The sequence below is a fragment of the Pinus tabuliformis genome, chromosome 1_2 (genome assembly GCF_031772625.1).
Source record: "Pinus tabuliformis cultivar Carrire ecotype Pingquan chromosome 1_2, CPIR1, whole genome shotgun sequence".
Classification (NCBI taxonomy): domain Eukaryota; kingdom Viridiplantae; phylum Streptophyta; class Pinopsida; order Pinales; family Pinaceae; genus Pinus; species Pinus tabuliformis.
In genome coordinates this window covers 270,434,421-270,458,775 of record NC_142298.1, presented here as the reverse complement: position 1 = coordinate 270,458,775, position 24,355 = coordinate 270,434,421, and the positions used below count along the sequence as shown (strand labels likewise).

At 38.9% G+C, this 24,355-nt stretch overlaps 1 protein-coding gene across 1 annotated transcript in view; it reads right to left on the bottom strand.

Annotated features, from left to right (window-relative positions):
• Positions 1–24,355, bottom strand: part of LOC149205388 (uncharacterized) — a 132,936-nt gene that overhangs the window by 81,710 nt on the left and 26,871 nt on the right. Inside the window, exons 3-4 of the mRNA XM_089397392.1 lie at positions 13,781–13,833; positions 13,597–13,634 (exon numbers count right to left, since the gene is read on the bottom strand). Coding sequence (XP_089253518.1) covers positions 13,597–13,634; positions 13,781–13,833 — 91 coding nt within the window. The remainder of the gene's footprint in view (positions 1–13,596; positions 13,635–13,780; positions 13,834–24,355) is intronic.

The window sequence follows — 24,355 nt, the reverse complement described above, 5'->3', positions numbered from 1 at the left end:
GTTACACACTTCACTCTTGGTGAAGCCCAAACCAAGAAGATATCCATCAATCCTGGCATACCATACACGCTAGGCCTACTTCATCCCATAAAGGGCCTTCTTCAACCTACATACATGAGACTCTCTCCCATGCACCTCAAAGCCTTGAGGCTACTCAATATACACCTCTTCCTCAATCACCGCAATCAGGAAGGAAATCTTCACCTCCATATGATGTATCTTCCACTTCACCTCTAAAGCAATAAATATGACATGCCCTAATAGATGCATATCTGGCGATAGGAGAAAATCTCTCCTCATAATCGACTCCCTCCTTCTAGGAAAACCCCTCGCCACGAACCTCGCTTTGTACTTCTCAACACTGCAGTAAATATCGAAATAATACACCACAGTCTACACCATTTAAATTATAAGTGGAAACAAGAAACTGAACAAGAAAGAAATACAACACATATACTGATCTGGAATTTATCTAAGACAAAGAATTAAAAGGTATTACAGACTCATGTGCATGGATGTGCCTATGTTACTTTATGCAACGAATCGATAAGATTGTGAAATACATAGACACTGAAGCAGTTAGAAGAAAAAAAACAGGCAAACATGTAAACACAACAAGTTTAATAAGGAGTTCACCCAATGCTCCTGGGCTATGTCTCCTGGTCCAGCCTTCAATGGTGGCCTCTCTATTAAAGCAGAGTTTTACAACAGTGAGCTCAATTTGAGTCTCACTCAACAGATATAATTCAGTAGGACTGGACTTGGATTCCCCCAAGTCTCTGGAGTACACAAACTCTCCTTACTAAAACTCGACCTCTATTGGTCACAGTAGTATGAACTCAATCTTAGACTCATACATGACAGGCTATATACAAAGGAGTTTGCTTGAACGTCTAAAGCCTTCTCTGGAGTACACAGACTCTCTAACTCTCTCTGGCTCTGTCTGGCTCGATGTTGCCTTCAGGTCAACTCGGCTCTGTTCTCTACTCTTGGCTTTCTGCCTTGACTAACTCTCCTTCTTGCTGCCTCTTTTTTTTGTTTCTGTCAGTTTGTGGCTTTAAAGCCAATCTGCTTTCTGACTGTTCATTTCCACTTCCCGGCATTCTAGTTCTTCTGCCTCTGTCCGTTTGAATTCCTCTGTTCTGCGTCATCATCAATTAACGCTTCACAGGGAGGTGGCCACCTATTTTATAACGAACTGGGTGTCAGTTCTCTTGGAAATGTTTGAACAGTCGTTATTTCCGTTTACTCCCAGATTTCCCGCGAACATGATTCCTCTGCCAACTCATCATTCATGCCGGACTTCAAACTTTATACAACTTGGCTTGTTTACCCCATTGAATCCGGTCATCCATCGGATTGCATGTCCGCCGTCGATCTGGAGCCTCTAGATCCTACGGTCTCCGTCCATATTGGGCGGGTAAGTTCCATGACATTTACCCATCCGATGTGAGCGGTTTTCTCTCTCTTCCGCCGGACGGGTGGCACCTAGTGTGTGGCATCGGGCGGGACTCGGTTGAAACTGCTTAACACTCGAAGCCCTTCCGATATCCTACCGGTTTTCGTGTGGGACCCGCCTCTGATAGAATCGGCAAATTCCATATGGTTTTTTACTTTTCGAGTCCGGGTCGCTCGGGGCTTTTTCTTCTCTGAGGGGTTTGCCCGACGATATGCAATTAGTGACTTGTCGCTAATCGCATATCAGAAACCTTCCCATTTCTCAAAAAGGCTTCCCGTTTTGTTGTTTCGTCACAGCGCGTGTTACCATGGGCCAACAGTCTGCGCGCTTGACCGAGGGTTCTCGTTGCTCGGCGCTACTCACAATTACAACTGTCGAGGATATTTCTAATAAGCTCGACCTTTGTAAGTCTTTGAAACTTTGACATGAATTTTATAGAGTTATGAAAACTTAGAGAGTTCTTTAGGATCCAATTTGGATCACGGCCTTCCCACTGAAAATATTTTGGACCACCAAAAGTTGGTTTTTAAGCATCAATCAAGTGAGGGTACAAATTCCTCGCTTGCCCAATATCTATCCATTTCGCACTGCTTGGCTTTGAACCTTTGAGTCCAATCCTCAGGTACTCAACATCCCCCCTGCGTGTAGTTCTCACCTTCCTATCCAGAACTGTATCTTCCTTCAACTCATTAAGATATTCATGTAACAGATCATCAATAGAAGGCAATTGACTCTGCTCTTTGGGATCTTCAATCAATGAAGGTTCAAATAGTCTCAAGCTGTCTGCATTAACAACTGAGTAGATGTGCATGTAAGCTGGTAAATCAAGGCGAAAAGCATTCTCACCAATTTTCTCAAGTATCTTGAAAGGTCCATACCTTATTGGCTTCAACTTCTTACCTTCACCTTGCATTCTATCTTTGCTAATATACAGCCAGACTTGATCACCAACATGGAAACTATGCTCAGTCTGATGCTTATCATGCCTTGCCTTGTACTTGGCTTGGCTCTTTTCTAGCTGTTCTTGTACTGCTTGGTGAATCTCTTGGATTTGCTCGATGAACTTGGTTGCCTTGTCCACATCATTGTGTCCATCAACCGCTATGTCTTTACCAAAGACAAAATCCAAGGAAGACCTTGGTGTGAAACCAAAACAGGTCTCAAAAGGAGATCTCTGTGTACAAGAATGTTTAGCTCGGTTGTAAGCATGCTGCACATAACATAAATGTTCATTCCAAAGCTTGGGATGATTGCTACAATAGCCTCTGAGCAATTGGATCACTGTCCTACTGACCACTTCTGTTTGACCATCTGTTTGCGGATGAAAATCTATGCTATTCTTCAGTCTGGTGTCCATCAATTCCCACAAACTTGACCAAAATTTCCCAATAAATCAGGTATCTCGATCAGATATAATGGAAGTGGGTAATCCAAAATGAATCCATACATGCTGAAAGAACAACTTTGCAGTTTGTTCAGCTGTAATCTATTTGTTACAAGGCATTAAAATACACATTTTACTGAACCTATCCACAACAACATATAAATAGTCATGTCCTTTTCTAGACTTAGGCAGTCCCCCAACAAAGTCCATGGAAACACTTTCTCAAGGATGAGAAGGAACTAGTAATGGAGTGTACGAGCCTAGTTTTCTGTTGCTAGGCTTGCTTTTAGCACACATGGTACACCCTCTTACATATCTAGAAACGGTCTCATTCATTTTGGCCAATAACAAAATCTTTGCAGCTGTGGAATTGTTTTACTTACGCCAAAGTGACCTAATATTAGAGAAGTGTGTGCTTCTCGAATTATCTTTACTCTTTATGTCTGAGGAATGCATAACTTTCCCAAATGATACAAGAGTTGGTCCTTAACATGATAATCCAATTCTTCTACTTGTGTGCCATGACTTAAAGTTGCATATACATCTTTAAAATCTATATCTTGAGCATATTGTTCAATGTATAGCTCTCATGCAATATTGAAGTATGCTTAAGTATAGTGGATGCATTTATGATTGGTCTGGACAACATATCTGCAACTTTATTGTGTATGCCCTTTTTATATTTGATGACTAAATGAAACTGTTGTAGAAAACCCATCCACCTATAGTGTCTTGATTGCTGCAACTTAGTTTGTGAGCGCAAATATTGAAGTGGTTGATGATCAGTATGTATAACTGTTTCTTTGCCCATTAGGTAATGTTTCCACTTTTTCACACTTTGTACTAATGCATACAATTCTTTATCATATGTGGGATAATTAACTACTGCAGAATTAAATGTCTCAAAATGATAACATATGGGTTTACCATGTTGCATCAACACTGCTCCCATGGCATAGTCACTAGCATCTGTTTCAATCTCAAATGGTCTTTGAAGATTGGGCAGTGCTAGTACTGGTGTTGTACTAATCGTTTCTTTTAAAGTGTCGAAGACTTTCTGTTGTTTGCCTCCCCACTAAAACACCTTGTTCAATCCTGTTAAGGCATGTAAGGGAGCTGCAATCAAGGAAAAGTTAGAGATAAACTTTCTTCAATACTCTGCTACTCCTAAGAAGCTTCTAACTTCTGTAGCAAATTTGGGTTTAGGCCAGTTTACAATGACTGCAACCTTAGAGGGATCTATCTTCAATTCACCACCCCCTACAATATGACCCAAATAATTCAAAGATGTTTTGCCAAATTCACATTTTGAGAGCTTAACATAAAGATTCTCTTTTTTCAAAACATCTAGAGTTTGCTTGACATGCTGCAAATGTTCTTCCCATGTTTTACTGAATATAAGAATGTCATATAAATATACAATGACAAAATCATCAATAAAAGGTCTGAGTACGTCATTCATTATTCTCATGAAAGTAGCAAGAGCATTAGTTAGGCCAAAAAGCATAACCAACCACTCATACAATCCCTGCTTTGTTTTGAAAACAGTCTTCTATGCATCTTGCTCTGCAACTCTGACCTGATGATAGCCACTATGCAAGTCCAACTTGGAAAAATAAATAGCTTCTTTCAACTGATCTAGTAGATCATCTATGCGAGGAAGAGGATAACAATTTTTTATCGTTATCTTATTCAGTGCTCGATAATCAATGCACATTCTCCATGAGCCATCCTTCTTTCTCACCAAGACAATTGGAGACCCACAAGGCGATGTGCTAGGTCTTATGAATCCTTTCTCGAGCAGCTCCTGTACCTGCTTCTTGATTTCTACATTCTCTAAAGAAGACAACCTGTACATTCCAATGTTAGGCAATGGAGCATCTCGTTGCAAATTAATATCATGTACTATTTCCTTTTGGGTGGCAAACCTTTAGGTTCTTGGAATAGTATATCATATTCTGAAACAACTTTTGCTAAATCAACTTGTTGTTTAGCTTTATAGCCCTCAAATACATTGGTTTTATCAGGTTTCTTTTCCTTTACAACCATCAGTAAAAATTGTTTGCATGAATTTACAATTCTTTTCATCTGCCCTGAGTTTATGAGAGTATAATTATTCTTGAGTTTATGAGCTCTTACAATATATTCGATTCCATCTTTAACGAGTTGATACTTGTTCTCAGCTCTACATAAAATAGCTTTCCTATCATACAAATAAGGACTTCCTAAAACAATTCCACATATATCCAAGGGAACAATATCTAACTCAACCTCATCTACAAATGCTGACCCAAAGAAAACCTAAGTTTACATTGTCTAGTCACTTGTAGTTGTGCTTTATCACATAACCAACCTAATGGATATGGCTTTTTGTGAGGTGTGGTTAGTAATCCCAACTTCTTTACAATTGCTTCAGAAATTAAATTTACTTGTGAGCCACTATCAAACAAAGTATCAATCTTTTGATGCTTGGAAACAACTCGAATATGAAAAAGTTCATGTCTTTTCCTCTCATTTTCTTCATTATCAGTAGATTGTGCAAAATTACTAGTAGATGCTTCAAAAATTTTACCTTTTATGCCTGTGGCTGCAATTGTTGTTTCATCTCCTGAATCTGACCCCAAATCTTTTTGAATAGTTGCACCAGTCTTGTTCTTCTTGCCATCGTACTTTTTAGGTTTCAACTCCGGATGCAGAATCCAACAGTGTTCATCATCATACCCCTCCTTATAGTGAGTGCATGAAGATTTGGTCTTTTGTATAATATTTGTCTTCCTCTCTTTCCATTTCTACTTTCTTTTCTCCTTATTCTTGCTTGCAGTGGGCTTTGATGATCCCCCAACTTCTTGGTTCACATTCTTGCCTCTAGCCTCTAGATATGTAGCTTGAACAGATACCTCATCTATGCTAGTGGGATTAAACATGAGAATAGTGTGCCTTAAGTCGCTGTGTAGACCACCTATATACTTCAGCAAAGTTTCAAGTGAGTCTAAAGGAATTCCTAGAATCAAAGCTCTTTTCCTAAATTCATGGGTGTAACTTTGTACACTTTTCCCTTTTAATTGTCGAAGAGTTTGCCAACAAGTTACTGCATATAAGCTAGAGGATAGAATTTCTTTTTAATTGCAGAAACAAATTCACTCCAGACAGAAAGAATTTTACCATGCTTCTTCATGTCAGCTTGTGTCCTGCCTTCCCACCATACCAAGGCAGTGCCTCCAAGGTGTACGCTGGCTAGTTGAATCTTACTGCTATCTGAATCGATGCTTGCACTCTGCAATAAACATCAATCTGTCTAATCCAATTACCCAGCGTCTCTGCATTCAACTCTCCACCATATATTGGTAAATCAAATTTAACATCTAATTTAATCAAAGACGTCTTCTTTTTTGCTTTCAGGGCTACTAGGAGGTGTGGGAAGTTTTTCTTCTTTCCCTTTTCCTTTAGAGTGGTCATGGAGGAGATATTCTTCTACTCCTTTATCTTGTTTGGATTTTGATGAATCTTCCTCTCTACCTTTCTTAAATTCTCTATACATTTCCTCTACCATGGCTCTCATGGTCATGAAACTATCCATGAACTGAGGGTCTGATTCCAAGGGACTTTCTTTTGACATTTTCCTCTTAGGATAGACTCTTCCAATTTCAGGGTTAATTCAACCAACTCTCCTTCTCCTAGTTTAAGCTTTGATCTAGTTAGCGTTCAACAACAAAATCCAGCACAAGCTTGTCTAACCTTAGTAACCAAATGCTCTGATACCACTTGATCTGGAATTTATTCAAGACAAAGAATTAAAGGTATTACAAACTCATGTGCATGGATGTGCCTATGTTACGTTATGCAACGGATCGATAAGATTGCGAAATGCAGACACTGAAGCAATTAGGGAAAACATAATAGGAAAACACAACAAGTTTAATAAAGAGTTCACCCAATGCTCCTGGGCTACGTCTCCTGGTCCAACCTTCAGTGGTGGCCTCTCTATTATGTTTTCAAAGCAGAGTTTTACAACAATGAACTCAATTTGAGTCTCACTCAACAAATATAATTCAGTAGGACTGGACTTGGATCCCCCAAGTCTCTGGAGTACACAGACTCTCCTTACTGAAACTCAACCTCTATTGGTCAAAGTAGTATGAGCTCAATCTGAGACTCATACATGACAGGCTATATACAGAGGAGTTTGCTTGAACCTCTCAAGCCTTCTCTGGAGTACATAGACACTGACTCTCTCTGGCTTTGTCTGGCTCGATGTTGCCTTCAGGTCAGCTCGGCTCTGTTCTCTGCTCTTGGATTTCTGCCTTGACTAACTCTCCTTCTTACTGCCTCTTTTTTTTGTTTCTCTCAATTCATGGCTTTAAAGCCAATCTGCTTTCTAACTGTTCATTTCTGCTTCCTGGCATTCTGGTTCTTCTGCCTCTATCTGTTTGAATTCCTCTGTTCTGCGTCATCATCACTATGACGCATCACTATGTAACGCTTCACAGGGAGGTGGCCACCTGTTTTATAACGAACTGAGTGCCAGTTATCTTGGAAATGTTTGAACGGTCATTATTTTCATTTACTCCCAGATTGCCCGCGAACATGATTCCTCTGCCAACTCATCATTCATGCCGGACTTCAAACTTTATACAACTCGGCCTGTTTACCCTGTTGAATCTTGTCATCTGTCGGATTGCATGTTCGCGGTCGATCTGGAGCCTCCAGATCCTACGGTCTCCGTCCATATCGGGCGGGTAAGTTCCATGATGTTTACCTGTCCGAAGTGAACAGTTTTCTCTCTCTTCCGTCGGACGTGTGGCACCTAGTGTGTGGCATCGAGCGGGACTCGGTTGAAACCGCTTACAGCTCGAAGCCCTTCCGATATTCTGTCGGTTTTCGTGTGGGACCCGCCTCTGACGGAATTGGCGAATTCCGTACGATTTTTTACTTTTCAGGTCTGGATTGCTCGAGGCTTTTTCTTCTCTGAGGGGTTTGCCCGGCGATATGCGATTAGTGACTTGTCGCTAATCGCATATTAGAAACCTTCCCCGTTTCTCAAAAAGGCTTCCTATTTTTCTATTTCGTGGCAAGCACGCATTACCATGGGCCAACGGTCTGCGCGCTTGACCAAGGGTCCTCGTTGCTCGACGCTGCTCACAATTACAACTATTCAAGGATATTTCTGATAAGCTCGACCTTTGTAAGTCTTTGAAACTTTGACATGAATTTTACAGAGTTATGAAAACTTAGAGTTCTTTAGGATCCAATTCGGACGATATACACAGTTTTTTTTACAAATGTCCGTAGAAAAACCCAATGCGGAAAAATCGGTGCAGCAACTCTGAGGCTTTTATTATTATGCAGTAGTAATTTCTAAATACAATCTCTGGATGTCTTCTCTGTAATCCAGTTACAGAGAATATCACTGACAAAAAGATTTGTGAGATTACCTCACACTATCACTAGAAGTCCTACCTGATCCAGCCCTTGAATGAACAGCCCCTGGCTGCCTCTGCACAGTGTCTGCATCAACCCAGCGTCACATTGTCTGGGACATGTGTCACTCTTCCCGGCTGATCGATTTGCTTCTGAGATTCTGATTTCTGCTCTCCCGATCTCACACCCCGGCTTCCAGCTATAGAAATCGAACCCTCCGGCAAATTTCAAACTCCCTCAACACTTTTCTACGTCACCCTACACTGCCTATGCATGGCTCTGCATCAGCCTCTTTGGCTCTGCGTTGCCTCTGTTGGATCTCTCTCTCTTCTCTGTTGAGTATTCTCCGACCAGGAAAGATTTCCCTTCGGATACTATCCCTGCCCCTAACTACAAAAGATCACTATCGAAAATCTCTCGGCCGCTGCTCTGCTTCAGAAAATCGAACTTCTGATCTCCCCTCTGTGTGTCCTCCAAGTGCCCCTCAAGCCTCTTCTTATATCTTTATGTTGGACAAACAACGACCTAGATTAACTTCTAATCAATGGCTTAGATCATTTTGGCTTGATCCTTGTCTTCTTCTAGAAGTTATGCCCACAGTTTAGATTAATACCCATTAATTATTTTAATTTCCTAAGTTTAGAATTAGGGCCCCATTAAAGATAATTAATTATTTTAATAAAATTGTCTCCGGGTGGAATTTCCCAAAATGATTTCTGGGTATTGGAGAATGCATGTGTCTAAGCCTCCCTACAAAATTTGAGACTTAGAGCACATCAGGTGCTACCAGAGATCAACACCAACGTGCTCAGCCCATGGAACCACCAGTCATGGGCTTCCCCCTCCAGATGCAATGTGGAAATCTTGATTGCCTCTCCCTCTATCATCTGATTCAGTTGGAAATAGACAACCAGCTTCTCAACCCACGCCTTAGTCGAGCTCTTGGAAGAGCCATCGAAAGTTGGGAGAAATAGCCTGCCCACAATGCGCTGCAAGTCTGTCCCTTACATTAGCCTCATCCACTCTATCTCTTGGGCCTATTTTTGCTCTTAAACTGGCATAAATCCTTGAAAGTAATGGCCTTCCCAAAATCAGGTCCATGGGATTGATACTCCAAGAAATAGTCCCCATAAGGCGCATCCTCCTGCTCTGGTTGCCCACCAGCTCCAGATGTTAGGAATATGGGAATGGTAGACCTAGGGGGTGTGTTTGGAATAAGTGGCATGTTGGGATTAAGGGATGCGTGGTGCTGTGAAGTGCCAGATCCTTCTCCAAATTGGAAATCCCCTTGGACTCCCTTACCCTTATTGTCGTTGCCATTCCACTGGCCCATTCCTTCAATATTCTTGGACAAGTCTTGCACTGCCTTCAACAAAAGATGGGCAAACTCCTTTTCCTCACTCCTTTTGTCTCCCTCATTGTCCCCCATGTTTGTTTCTACAACCTCAGGCTCGGTGTCACAAGGTTAGGGGTAATTTGCAACTACCTCTCTCTGCTCCTATAACTTTGCCATCGGTATGTCACGTTTTGTCTGTCCTCTGATGTCATAGACTACGTTTCTCCCACGGGCTGTGCCAAGTCTTTGAGCTCTGATACCACTGTAATATCCCTAGGGAAGATTTACAACAAATATACAAAGCAAACATAGACCAAAATCCATAAAATAGTGAACACACAATCAGACCATGAATTGCACCAAAAACTGTGTTGTTGAGCTCTTTTATTAATAAATAAAGAGTGTACAATATGGTGTTGGAAGGAATGCACCTAAGCTTGCTCAAGGCAAGCTAGCAAAGCCCCAAATGATAGATAAGTCACCCCTCTCCAATCTGTTGTTGTGTTGCTCTAGCTCTACGCTGAAGAGGCCCAGAAATGCGTTGTTGGCTAAATAGAACTGTTGCTAGGGCCCGTCCGGTGCTCAGAAAATTCTGGGAAATTAATCTCGGCCTCTCTACTAAATACCGAAAATAACCCACGAAGCATTTGGCCAATGATTGACTTCGGAAATTCGGCTCTATTTCCCCTCAATGGCTCAACTGCTGGGTGATTCAACCCACCTATAGATCCTGCTACAAATGGCCTCCAAAATAACTGCAATCCTCACCAAAATACTTCCCCAACCTTCTCTCCAAGTTTCAACCTCAACCACACCTCGCTCCACTTCCCAGAGTGCCTCCACCATGAACTACGCAATCCTTGCGCTGTTGTAGTTGACTCTCTCCTTGAAATCAGACCTCCTGCTGCTGGTATGAAATGACAAAGGTAGAACTCCCTCCTTGGGCTGGCACTCGAAGTCCACCGAAGCAAGGGTTGAGATCTCCGCTCAAAGACACTCATATCCTAAACAGCTTGCAAACTTGGCTTTAGCTCAAGCGTGCTCTTGTCAAAAGACAATTTTGCAAATGATGAATGAATGACCAATTGAGTGTCTCTTCCTCCTTTTGTCAAGATGCCTCCAAAATGCCCATGTGGGCCCACAACTCGAACTTCCCACACGAAATTTGCTCCAATGAAAGCGTACTCCTCATGTGGGCCGAAATTATCATGAGGAGGCCCCCACACTCCACTAAGGCCGCAATATTTCCTCCAGCTCTAATGTTAAGGTGTGCTAGTCTAAGCCAAAAATCATGTGTGGGACCTCTAAACCCACATTTCCTAAGTGCAACTATGCAATATAACAAAAATGATCAAAATTTATATTTCACTTAGCAAAATGCTAAGTGGGAATATCACAATTTAGCTTGAGGGATTCAACATATTTCTAGTGGTTAACAGGGTGACCTTGCAGTCATCAGAGCCACAGTCTCTGCAGCGTCGGAGGCATCAGGTGGTTGGAACACAGGGGGAGGTATCGTTAATCAAGCCTTTGTTTGCTCCCCGTTGGCTTCCATCCCACAACCTACTCTAAAGACTAGTTCCAAAGCAGTTAAGAGAAAGGTCCTACTTAGAATAGGTGTTAAATTATGGTATATTCTATGCTTAGAGCAGTTTACTTCTTTTCTTCTTATTAGCCACAGATTAGTAATCACATATACATTAAGTAAAGTGCAGATAGAACATTAAACGATCAACAGAAAACAAGCCAAGACAAGAGACACAAGATGTGGCGGCTAGCCAGGGACAAACCCCAATGCGGGGAAACCCTTTAATCAAATCTTCTTTTATCTTCAATAGTTCAGCAGAGAGAAATAGTACAAAATCAGAATTCTGTAATTTTATATCAGCGGCAGCAAACCCTACATCAGCAAAGTCAAACTTGGTCAAACAAGTTGGAATTTACCTCCAATATGCATGGTCAATTTCCGGTCAAGTAGCCCTCGAACACCCTGAAGAAATAGCCCTTGAACAACCCCAAAAACACAGTCAAACTATTGTTGACTGAAGTAAACCTGCTGCCCAAAACTAGGGTAGTCAACGTTGGTCAAACCAGTGGACGGATTGCCTCAATTTTTGTGCCAAAATTTGTGGCCTGCCTAGGGGAGGCAGCCACACCAAAACCCACCCTTGATGAGTCAACGCTTGGTCAACGCAGGTCAAATATACCTTCAGCTGCTTTTGCATCCTCCTTTCAGCGTCCTTGCCCTAATGCGTTCTCCTTCTTCCCACGTGAGTTGCTCCTTGTATAACCCAAAGCTAACGAGAGAGAGAGAAGAATGAGTGAGATGAGATGATGAGAAAATGAATCAACCTCTCTTGTATTTATATGATTCACTGGGCATGTGTGCCACACATTTAACTGTTGGCCGACCTTGACAATTTGTCAAGTAAATACAAATAAATTCATATCTCCATAAATACTTGTCGGAATCGGATGATATTTAGAACAATCCTACACCTCTCGACAAGAGGAATCTAGGAAAAATATCAGCTGCCATAAATGAGGTGACCCACATGGAGTTTGGCCCTAGTTGCCAATTTTAACAATAGGCATATAACTAAAAGTAACCAATATTATTGCATCAGACCTAGGTCTTAAGATTTGCATAGCATATAGTTTAGTGAGGCATCTAAGCAATGATTGTCCATCCGGTTACTTGGTCCCTAATTAATAATAAGCGAGAAAATGACTCCATAAGGCACTGGTCTCAAATTTGAATTTAATCTAATCCTTAAATCTTGCTTAAATTAACCAAGTAGCTAGGCCACTCAATCAGGTCTCGTAGACTCATCGGTTGCCAACTTGTCCTTTATCTTCACATTTCCATAGGGACTACTTCCCCTAGCCTGCTGATGGGAAACAGCTAGAACGAAGAGGTCGGGGATCAGAGTGACAACCCTCGACCTGAGTCGTAGTCAATTTGTCGCAGTGTTTATACAATCTGAGCGACAACAGGGCCCACCACATCACCTTTCTTAAAGTGATAGAGTTGCATAGTGGGTCAAAGACCCAAGCTGCTATGCTACAGATTCAAATTCGAGTCCATAAATAATGGCTACAAAAACATTAAAACATTTTCCATGCATTTATACAAACAAGCACCCAAGGAACTTTTGTACTATAACATGATGCAATACCAACCCTAGAATTTCTTTGCATAAATTCACAAGAAAATATCTAATAGAAGGAATCGTATACAAGAATTCAGAAATATCCTATGGTAGAGACTTTCTTGCCGCTGTTCAAGGGGGATTTTGTTGCCCCTGATTAGGTAAGATAAGATAATTTTATTAATGTCCAACGAATGACCAAAAGAGTAGATCAATGGCATTGAAGAGTGCAACCAGTATAAATATAATGTGGGAATTCAAGTACAACTCCTAGGAAAGTAGTGGCAAGAATAGCAAAAAACAGTATTTTCAATTTTCCAACCTTGACAATAATATTATATAGAAATAATATAATGTATCTCAAATAGAAACAATTTTCTTGTCCACCAGTAAGGTGGTTTAGTATTATGAATGGATGTCATATTTGTACCATGACACATTGTTTATATTGGAAAAGGTTATTATTCTTGTCTAATTTCTCCATTTTTTATTTTTTGTTACTAGGATAAAAACTTATGAAAAGATCCTACCAATATATGTGATTAATGTGTCAAACACATTGGTTTTGAGATGTGATATCAAATGATGGTATTTATTTTGGTTGTGTTAGATATATGTGAGTTAAAGTCAAGGCTTTGTGAAACTTTAAATTTCTTAGTTATCATAAAATCAGTTTTATGATTTTTACATTATTGCAATCCTGGATTTCTTTCAAAAGTACTATCCCAAATGGGAACATAACAGAAATTAGAAAAGGGACTAGCCTCAACGCCACTTATAATTATTGGAGAGAGGAACAGGACAGAATAAGCAAACACCTATAATAAAAGAAAGTATAGGCACTTACCTCTCTGATCGTCGCACTAGTGATAGCTTCTGTCTAATCTGCAAAATCAGGTAGAAATTCAAAAGGAATGCAAAAAAGGGTTGACAATAACACTAACAAAGTTCTCTGCATGCATTGGGAAATATCTTGTAAAAAAGTGCTCTTCGAGTTCCAGATACAACTTGCACTTCTTACATGACATCACCTTTGGGTTTTGCAAGGCTAGCTTAGTCCTCTCCTTGATGCGTGCAATTGTCTCTGCCCATGAAACATTTACAGGCATTGAGTGTCAACAGTAGAAAATTCCAGTTAACATTATAGCTTTCTTAGAGCAGTGTTGCTGGATCAGAAAAAATTCATGCATCAAGATATTCTTGTAATATAACAACTTTAAATTCATTACAAGTGGTCAGCGATCAGGGAAACTCCACCACTTTGCAAGCGATCAGTTACTAGAGATGGTTTCTTTACAATCGCACACACATTCACTTTTTTGGTGCGGTGACTATATTCAAGCAATGTCTATAAAGAAGCATGTACTAACGAAGGTCATATAATATAAAGAATTGTATGCATGTGCATGGGCATCCCTATACTTGCTAAGAATTCAAAATACTGTTCAGACATGCATATGACCGTGCACATCCCAAATTCAAAGCTTGCATTAATTTACATGCATATCATTGGTTTGAACCCTAAGTTTCACCAGCTGGGGGACAGAACAGAAGCAAGCATGTTGACAAAGCAGATTACGAAGAGTATTCACATTCCAAACCACTGCTTGACCCACAAGAAAAAATAATGAAGGTAAAGAGGATGATGTGAAATGAACAAAGTTCATTTACTGAGTATCTAATGGAAAAAAGGGCAACAGGTTAAAATCCACAGTGCACATACAACCGGTATCTAGTAATTGATAAATGATTATGACATAGATGATATATGATAAAATGCCATGTGACGGTATACTTGTAATGGTTGACTGATATGGTTGATGGGTCATATCCATTGGTTAGGTCATGCCTCTTCATTAGGATGTGTTCCTTCATTTATTACTTATTGTTATTGTTATTATTTCTTTGATGTTTATATATATATAAACATCAAATAAATAATAACAGTAACAATAAACATTGCCTGTCCCTTCAAGATGCTTTCTCCTCCAAGCATTTTATGGAAAAGTTGTCTTTGTTCTAGATTGTAACGCCATCTCATGATTCTTTGGTCCTGAAGCTGTGATGGTTGACAACATGAGACGATATGAATTATGAAACGTTGAGCAGACTTGTCATATTATGAAAGGGTCAGGCCAAAAATGTGGCTACAACTTCTTTGACTTGGAATATGATAATATTCCACACCTGAACTTCTTTTTGAAATCATAGAATCTTCACATAGTTTCTCATATTGATTTCTTCTTTGGTTAGTTTGTGGAATATTATGAGGACTTTTATAATTATGATGATGATAAGGCATCCTTCTATTTTGTGTCATAATTTCAATACTGGATTAATGTGGGAAAAGTCCTTAATCCCACTAGGTGTGACATTAGAGGCGAAAAGTTCAAAGAAGGGGCTGTCACCTGATGCCAACTCTCTCCGTTTAAGCTCTCTCCTAGCTAAGCTAAGAGGTAGTCCCTAAAGAAGATATCTAGAGGAAAACTTGTTAGAGATAACAAGTCCTAGGAGACGGCTAGTAAGGCAATCACTATTCAATATAACTTGAAGATAAAATAGAGATTGATTTAGCAAGTATAAATGTTCATGAGCATATAAATGTCAACGATATAGATTCAAATTAATTCAACAAGATATCTTGCAAGACAAATTATAGGAGACCGGTGCCTTTAAATATAACTTGCAAGAAATAATGCTCTAAAGCAAAATCACAATACTTGCAAATAAGATATGATTTTCAAGTTACAAGAATATCAAGTTGCAAAACAAGCGTTAGTGAAAAATACCACAATAGATTAAATATCAATTTGAGATATGAGCCACAAGATGGAATAGAACTTGCAAGAGAAGTAAAACTTGTACTTAAATGAAAGATGCTCAATTATGACATAAAATTAAAAGGAGAATTAACATGAGCATATGAAAAGGAAATAGACAAGTACAAGAATATGTAATGTTATGCTTGCAAGTAAATGGAAAGCTCACAACCCAATTTGTACAATAATCAATTGTATGCAAGATGAAGCAATGTGAGTGTGTGAAATAAAGTGTTTTTGGTAAATTTTATTAAATGCCTATCTAAGGTTTGAGTTCCCCTCAATTCCTTCAACTTGGTCAGCAATGAGGAGGTTGCAAGAAGGCTAAGGCCTCATTAACAATACCCCCTTAGGACTTCAATACAACCCATGGTGTCTTCGTTCCGACAAGGGACTCGGTCACAAGAGAAATGCGAGGTCACATGTTTTAACCTTTGTTCCAAACTCAAATTTAGGGAGATTGAATGATAGTTAGGGAAGGTTGTCCTAAATATTTATCAAGTTTCAACCAAGTATATGCTTGGAGGTAAAGTTTAGAGATGTACATTAGATGCAATGTTAACACAAGTGCTCTAAGTGAGATTAGGATTTGACAATTAGAACAAAATGCCTCAAATGTGAAATGCCTTAAAATATATCAATAGCATAATACCATTTCACTTATATGATCAAATTAATTGATTAATAATGCATTTAGTATAAATCATCAATGAAGCAAGAAAACTTTCTCAATGAAGAGAAAGCAAATTAGATCAATTACAAATGACAATGAGATCAAGAAAATAAAGCTACTTCAATGGAGATGCCAATTAAATCTAACAACTAATGAATTATTCAATGAAAATAAAAGCAAGTTAGATCAGGTGAATGATGAGTGATTTAAACTGCTTGCAAAATGAGATTAGATCTAGCAATGCTAATGCAACTAGATGATAAAAAAGATCAAGAAAACTAATCTAAGCTAACAAGTTAGTCACCACCATCAAAGAGGTCCTCCTTCCAAATGAGGAGGTGGAATACCAAAGGGAAGAAACCCCAAGCTCCCTCAAGGAAAATTTTCTTTTACTATAATTACAATTGAAACCCTCTTAGACAGAAAAGAGGGTTTAGATCTAGAGAAGGGTTTACAAAAAAAGGCCTTAATGTGCTAATACCCTTCCCCAAACAGCTAAGAAAATTAGGAGAAAGTTATTTACAAAATTTATGATGAAATTACAATGGAAATAAATTCCTCCAAAGGAATTTGATAATCCTCCAAAAATTTCACTTTCTCTTCAAAAGATTTCACTTGAGCCTTTGACGTGCAAAGAGGGATTTCGCACAAGAGGAGGAGAAATCTTCTCTTATGCTTGCGGCCAAGAGACAAAGGCCTCAAAAAAACTTGGACAGCTTCCCCAAAAAAGTCAATCTTGATCTTCCAAGCCTCAAGTGATGGCTCTCTTCAAAATCGAGCTTGGAATTATCCTCAAACCCTAGTCGTCTAGGATCTGCGAAAGCTTGGAGAGAGGAGGGGGTTCAATCCACAATCAAAGGTAGCTTTTAGGCTTCAAAAAAAAATTATTATCTCCTTCAATCTTCAAGGATCCACCTGCAAAAAAAATTTCAAAACAAATATTCAAGCAAAACCCTCTTCTTTTCTAATTTGTGTTGGAAATGTTGGGAGAGGGGTGAATCAGTATTTCTTTTCAATTGTTATTTTTACCAGTTAGATCACTTATATTTAGAACACAAAATGAGCAATAGAAATAAATGTTTTTATTAATATAATCTTTATAATGAATCAAGTACAATATTGGTAGGGCTCCAACCCTTGATGAAAACACCCAGGCTCCAACCTGGGATGTGCCAAGCACCTACTTGGACTTTAGTGAGGCTTCGACCTCTAGGGCTTCGACCCTATCTTATCCAAGGCACCAACCTTGAGTTTAGGAGCAACAACTCCAAGGGCACCAATCCTTTAGCTTTGCTTTGTCAAGATATGTTTGGTTGTTCTTCACGGCTCCCAAAGTCTTCTTCACCGAGCCCTGTCAATCTTCAGTTATCCTTCACTTAGTCGTCAAATCACATCATCAATGACAACCTTGTCATACAAAAAGTGTCACCATTGTTCTTCATAATACCCAATCAATCTCTTCAAGTTACCTCATCATGACATCAACATTGCATTATGATCTTCAATACAACACTTCAATGTGTCTTCAATGAACTGCACCAAGTTCTGCACCAGCTCTAATAATAGTTCTGCACCTTCTTCAAATCTGTTCCAAGGTCAGTCCCAATGATTTCTTCAAGTTACCTCCAAAGGTCTGCACCAAAGTTTGCACGAGCTCTTTTGCACTGCACCAATATTTCAACACCAGATTATCTCAAGACTACTGGACCACTGCTACACCAAGACTTCAACACTAGATTGTGATAATTCTTCTTTACAAATGTCCTTGCACCACACTGCACCAGACCATTATTCAAACTGTTCTAATACTTCTACACAAGGATTTATACACCATACTGCACCATCTATTCTACCCCACACTTCTTCATCAATTCTGCACCAATGTTCTTGCACTAAGAGTTCAACACTGCACCAAGAATTTTGCACCATAGCTTCACCAATGTTCTTATTGCACCAAAACTTCAACAATAATATTCTGGCACCATGCTACACCAATTTACTGTTTCAAATTTTGATATGCTGCTACAAGTCCGAATATGATACCTCAGGTCCGAATTAATGAATAAGGTATGTGATTTGAGCTTAATTGTCACTGAGATCTGTCCTCCAACAAATCTGAGCTTTAGGCAGTGTAACAAGTCCGAGGTATTGATTACAAATTCAAGTGTCACTATTCTATCCAAGTTGTTTGTGATCACAGTTCACCCATAAATCCAAGCACTGTGCTACAAATCTTGACTAAGTCCGAGCTGAGGTCTGAGTTCTATATATATATACCTCTTCCACGAGTTTGAGCTTAAGGCAGTAATCCAAGCTCTTCCAACAATTTTGTGCAATTGTGAGCTATAATCACAGATCTGAGCTCTGTTGACCACTACGTGTCAACTACCCATAGCAGTACACCCCCTTTTCTCGCAAAAGGGATAGCACTTGATCGACGTGTTCGTGACATTCGACTGTCATCATCAGCTCGATCATGTTATGTTGTAAACCCAGTCTGCATGTGTAAATTGTAAATAACCTTAGCAGATTTTGTCATGTATGTATTTGCCTAGGTAAACCTAATCTTCTAGTGATAATTTACGTTCCGGAAGGTTTTTTGTCTCAACGACCCATGGTCGGCAGAGTTTTCCTTCAGCCTAACCCCAAAGTCGGAATGGATTTTGTCATTAGAATCTTAGGGGAATCCTAGTGTGCTAAGTCTAGTCTATGTAAAAGTAATTTGGAAATAATCCTAACTATTTGGTTAGGTTATTACAAATTGCTTGACCTGCTAGATTATGTTTGTGTCACAGAACTGGGTGGTCTATGAGGGTCTATTTCAAATGGGTTTTTCCCTTTGAGATGTAAAATTGTAAAAATCATGATGTAAAGTGTCTTGAGAGTTAGGAAATGTTTTATCCCCTCATAAGTCCTAGGTCCTAGGTGATTTTCCAAAAGGCTAAGTTTGAAGGTCCCTTTAAATAAAAAAATATAAAATATAAAAAATATAGAAATAATAATAAAATAATAATAAATAAAAAATCAAATAAAATAATAATAAGTCAAAGTTTTGAGGAAATAAATGCAAAATTTTAATTTTTTAATATATTAAAATGCATTTAAAATTTCGACGGATGAGATTATAAGAGATTTTGATCCTCATCGATGGTCGAGATCACTTTGACATGGACCACTCGAACTAGCCGTTGGAAAATTTTCCTTTAAATAGGGTGTCAGGAGTCATTTGAGATCATTCGATCTTAGAGTCGTGTGCTAAAAAAAGCTCTCTTGTAGTCATTTTTCATGTGCAATAAAGAAAGACTTTGGGGTTGAAATCTTGCTGGTGTTACTCTTCTGGAAGTGTTGTAAGATGTTATTTTTCTGCATAAATTTATTTTCAACCATTGATGATAGCTTGATGAAGAGTGATTTAAACACAGATATCTTGTTTAGTCGCTAGGGTTTGAATGGTAGTTAAATTTCCGAACATGATGGCAGGTATCTCCATTAGGTCTGGATTTTAGTATTGTTTTCTCCCTCTTTGTTAATGGTTGAATTAATTTGTGCAGGAAATCCCTTTTTTAGATTACCGGGCGTTCGGGGAAGTTCTCAGCTGAACCAGCCAACTCCCGAATTGCATTTCCTGAAGAACCCTGCCAGTTTTGATCCCGGGCTTATCATTTGAAATTTTTTGGTGAATGCATGAAGGGTTTTTTGAAGCACGTCATCATATTCAAAATCTTTAAAAAATATTTTTGTAGCATACTGACAAATCTGGCTATTTAGAGCTTTTAAATTGTGAATATTGTAATTATTTAGCTGGCTTTTAGGGTTTTTAGTTTCATTACTGCATATATTTTTCTGGGTGCTTATTTTTTTCATTGCAGGTTGCAGATTTGAAGGTGAGATTCAATCTTGAAGCCAGATCTAGGCCCTGGAGGGTAAGATCTGGCCTCAGGATCAGCTCTAGCAGGAATATTTGCTTCAAAACCATTTTTTTGCAGGTGTACAGTTCTACTGCTCGGGGTTTATTTTTGTTGCAGGAAAAAAAATTCGAAATTTTTTTAGCATGTTGGATTGTTGCAAAACCTCCGCGCAGACATCTCCAAACGCTGCTCAGCTCCTGTGGCTTTCCCAGCCTTTCACACACTGCTCAATTCCCTATCTATCAGCTCCTCTCACATTTTTCTCCTCACGCTGCCATACACCTGCACTCCCCCTTCAAACATTGTCTTGCCACCACGCAGTCACCTTTTCTCTGCGTCCAACCAACGTTTTCCTTTCTTCATATTATCCGCAACAAGCACACTCACCCACGTTCATTTCCTTGCATCTGTCCTCGTTGTCTACGCACACTCTACACAAGCTTCTTCCCATCACTCCATTGTCGAGATGCCCTCTTGCTGTCCCTCACCTGCATACCCATCCATCTACGCTGCCAAACCTACGATTTTTTCCCCTCGACCCTCATAATCCGCACATCTATACCTCTGCCTCGCTGTCAATTCATCCTTCACCTTCTGCCAATCAGTATTCCAACTCCACGCTACCATACTGCTCAACAAATCACTCGATCCCTCAGCCCTCACGCTAACAAACCTTCATCGCAGCTTCCATTCAAGCTTCTGACTCCTCCACGCAGCCATCATTGCCCTTCGAGCCACTTGCGTATTTCATTTCCTCTCCACACTGCCAGAAATCCACGATTTTTTTTGTCCGCTGCCACCATACCTCTGCTCTGCCTTCTCTTCCTGCCATCGAGCTCTCCTTACCTTTCTCCATCCCATGCAGTCACTCAAAATCCGCTCCAACTCCCTCGGCCTCCCCTGCGTGCAGTCTCCCCTCCCTCGCTGCGGTCTCCTCTCCACGCTGCCGGCGAGTTTTCTCTTCTCATTCGCGTACCTGCAAACAGCAGCAAACTCGTTTTTTTATTTTAGCTTGTGGGTTTTGGTTTACGTCATTTCTCTCTTTTTATTTTTTCCAATATGATTTAAGTCAGGGTTAGCTTAATAGTTCGTATTTCTTTTGTAATGTATTTGATATGATTTGGTCTAGGTTTTATATTTTGATTAAGTTAGTTCTTTTTTTTAATTAGACTTCTTTTTTTTTATAAATTTTAGTTTTAGATCTCACTTTATTTGTGTGTGTGTATATATATATATATATAGGCTAGGTTTTGATTTGATTTGAGGTTTTATTTGATTTAGGATTTAGATTTGATTTTTACCTTTGATTTCTTTAGGTTTAGGTTTCATAAAGATTTTCAATTATTTGTTTCATTTAGATTTTAGATTTATTTTCATTTTAAAAAAAATTAACAATTTAAAATTCCTAAAAAAGCATAAAAAGTTAATCCTTAGGTTTTGTTTTTATTTGTTTCTAGAATTAAATGATTTAGAAAATCCAAAAAAAAAAAGGAGAAAGAAGAAATCATAAAAGGTTTTTAAAAAGTTCCTTTTTATTTTTTTTAGGGTCTTAGTTTAGATTAGATTTTAATTTTATTTAGATTTTAGTTTTGTTTTATTTTGATTTTAAACTTAGAATTTTATAAAAATATATGAAAAAAATAATTTAAAAATTAACTAAAATTTGAAAATTCATTTTGGTGTCTTTTGTGGTATTTATGTTCCACTTCTCTATAGTTAAATGTGCTTAAATATTTATTTAAAGATTAGCTATCTGAAAGTGATGAATCATTTTATGAGCGGGTTAGCATTTGAATTTCATGGTTCAGTAATGAATTTTGATCTTTTGAAGTTTAATTGCTAAGGCATTGCACATCTATTGAATATTTTGCATATGGTGAAATTAATCATTGGTTGGATTATATAATGCTCGTGACATGTTTGATATTTCGTAAATATTTTCAAGCAATCATTAAATTACTTCATAAGCAGCAGCGCTAATTAATTACTTGGTTTTCATTAACTCCACAAGGCACTGGTCTTAAGCATTTAAAGATCTAATCAAATTCTAACATTGATCAAGTGCTTGTTTCCCCCTGCTGTGTCTCCCAAGCCAGCTAGTTCCCAGTTGGTCTTTCTTTTTCCCATAAGGTCTACCCCCCTTAGCCTGCTTTAGGGAGACGGCTTAAACGGAGGGATCGGGATCAGGGTGACAGCCCCTGATTTGAGCGTCGTCGAGCTGCCTAAACAATCTACGCGACAACAAGCTCCTAATTGTTTTTGAAGGTCCGAGCTGAGGTGAAGATCGAGTTGTCCTGATCACTGCTCACTAATCTTCCACAAAACTAAAGTCCAAGCTACCAAGGTGATGACTGTCATTGTAATGGATATACAGGTCTACACAAGTGACTAAGGTAAGGTGAAATCTGAGCTCCAAAAGGAAATTTATCATAGCAAGTCCGAGAACAGAGGCATAGTCAACGAAGTTTGTTGAGTACCCCGCATAGGTCCAAAGTAGCACAACTCCTTAACCGTCACTGCAACAGCTCCACCAAGACACAATTTAGTAATCTGAGATATGTCCTCATAACCTAAGCCTATGGAACTGCGGAGATTGTACCAGCAAATGCTTGTCCTCTTCACGCTATCACTATTCCTTAATTCCCTAATCTTTTAACAAGATGTGAACAAGTCTTCGTTCTATCTCTATATATCTTCGCTTAAAATATGTATATTTTGAGCAGGTCTGAGCCTATATTAACAGGCTATTATGCCCAAGGTTCTGAATAGACGTGTCTCTTGAGGCAAGGAGTATGAGCCTACACAAGTCGGCTCACCAAAAGCAATGATTTTCTTAACTTTAAAATTCAATTTATCCCAAACTGCTTGGAGTTTTGGGCCAAGTAATAGCTTGTTGGAAAGGAAAATTTGTGCTCTAAAAGATGGTGTAGGTGTCATAATGAAACTTCGTCTCTAAGGTAGTGAAAAAAATAATTTTTAATGTGACTAGTCATTTATTAGTGCAGAATTTAAGGTAGTGCAGTTAGGCTTCTTCATGGTTTGGCTTCTTGTTAGGCTTCTTCATCATAGTCTTATAATGTCATCAAGATAGTGATATGCCATTAATCATATGCAGCATTAACTTTTCCATGTCATCATAAAATCTTCCATTATCAAGATCATCCGAGGTAAGAACATCTAAGGTTATGGCTTCACACCATCATCAAGACCATCAAAGGTAAGGACATCATCTAGTCCTTCACCAAGTGTGGTCATTCATCAAGGTAGTCCACATAAGTCATCAAGAGCTTCTAGATCATCAAGGTACATGATTGGTACTGGGTACTTGGCACTTCTTCATGAGTGACTTGGCATCTTCCTCGATGGACATCATCATCTGGCATCACAAGAATATTTGCCATCCCGACCAATGCCGTATTGACGATCAACTATTGATATCAATGACAACCTAGATTAACAATCTGCACATGCACAGGCATATACAAGGAGATCCAAGTATATACAAGAAAAAATAATTTATATACAAAGAGGTTAGAATATATTAAAAAAACTTACAAATCCACTAGCCCAAAGAGTGTAAGGACACCTCCGCTCTTGGGTAGCAAGAAATTAGCTCTAAAATAGCTACATCTCACAACTAGAGCGCATAAATAAATAGATCTAGAGAATTAATGATAATATTCACAAGCTATGGCAAGGAAACTCCCTTTAAAATATATCTTATGATAAGCCTTTGAGAGAGATCAATGAGGGTTCTTCCACTTCTATGCTTGAGAGTTGGTTGGTTCAACTAAAAACTTCTCCAAATGTTGAAGATCTGATTTTAGAAATAAATCTCTACACACTTTCAAAGATGTTGTTAGATCAAGATGGGATTAGATAGCACAATGGAAAAGATGACTAGGGGTTCAACTGAAAACCCACTAGCGCTTCTAGATCTAGAGTGTTTCTCTAATCCAATTATCAATGCAAGATAATTGTACATCAATAGATCCAAAATATGGCAAATAGAAATAACAATTTAATTAACACCAGTGTAGCATTAAAAACAAATAAATCAAATAAAAATTACCACAGTTGTAGAAGAATAACAGCACAAAGCATCAACCCCAAAGACTATTATTCTGAAAAAAACCCAGTACAAAACCCCAATAGAGCTTCGATAGCCAAGAGCTCAATTACAACTCATGTTACATGTGAGGTGTC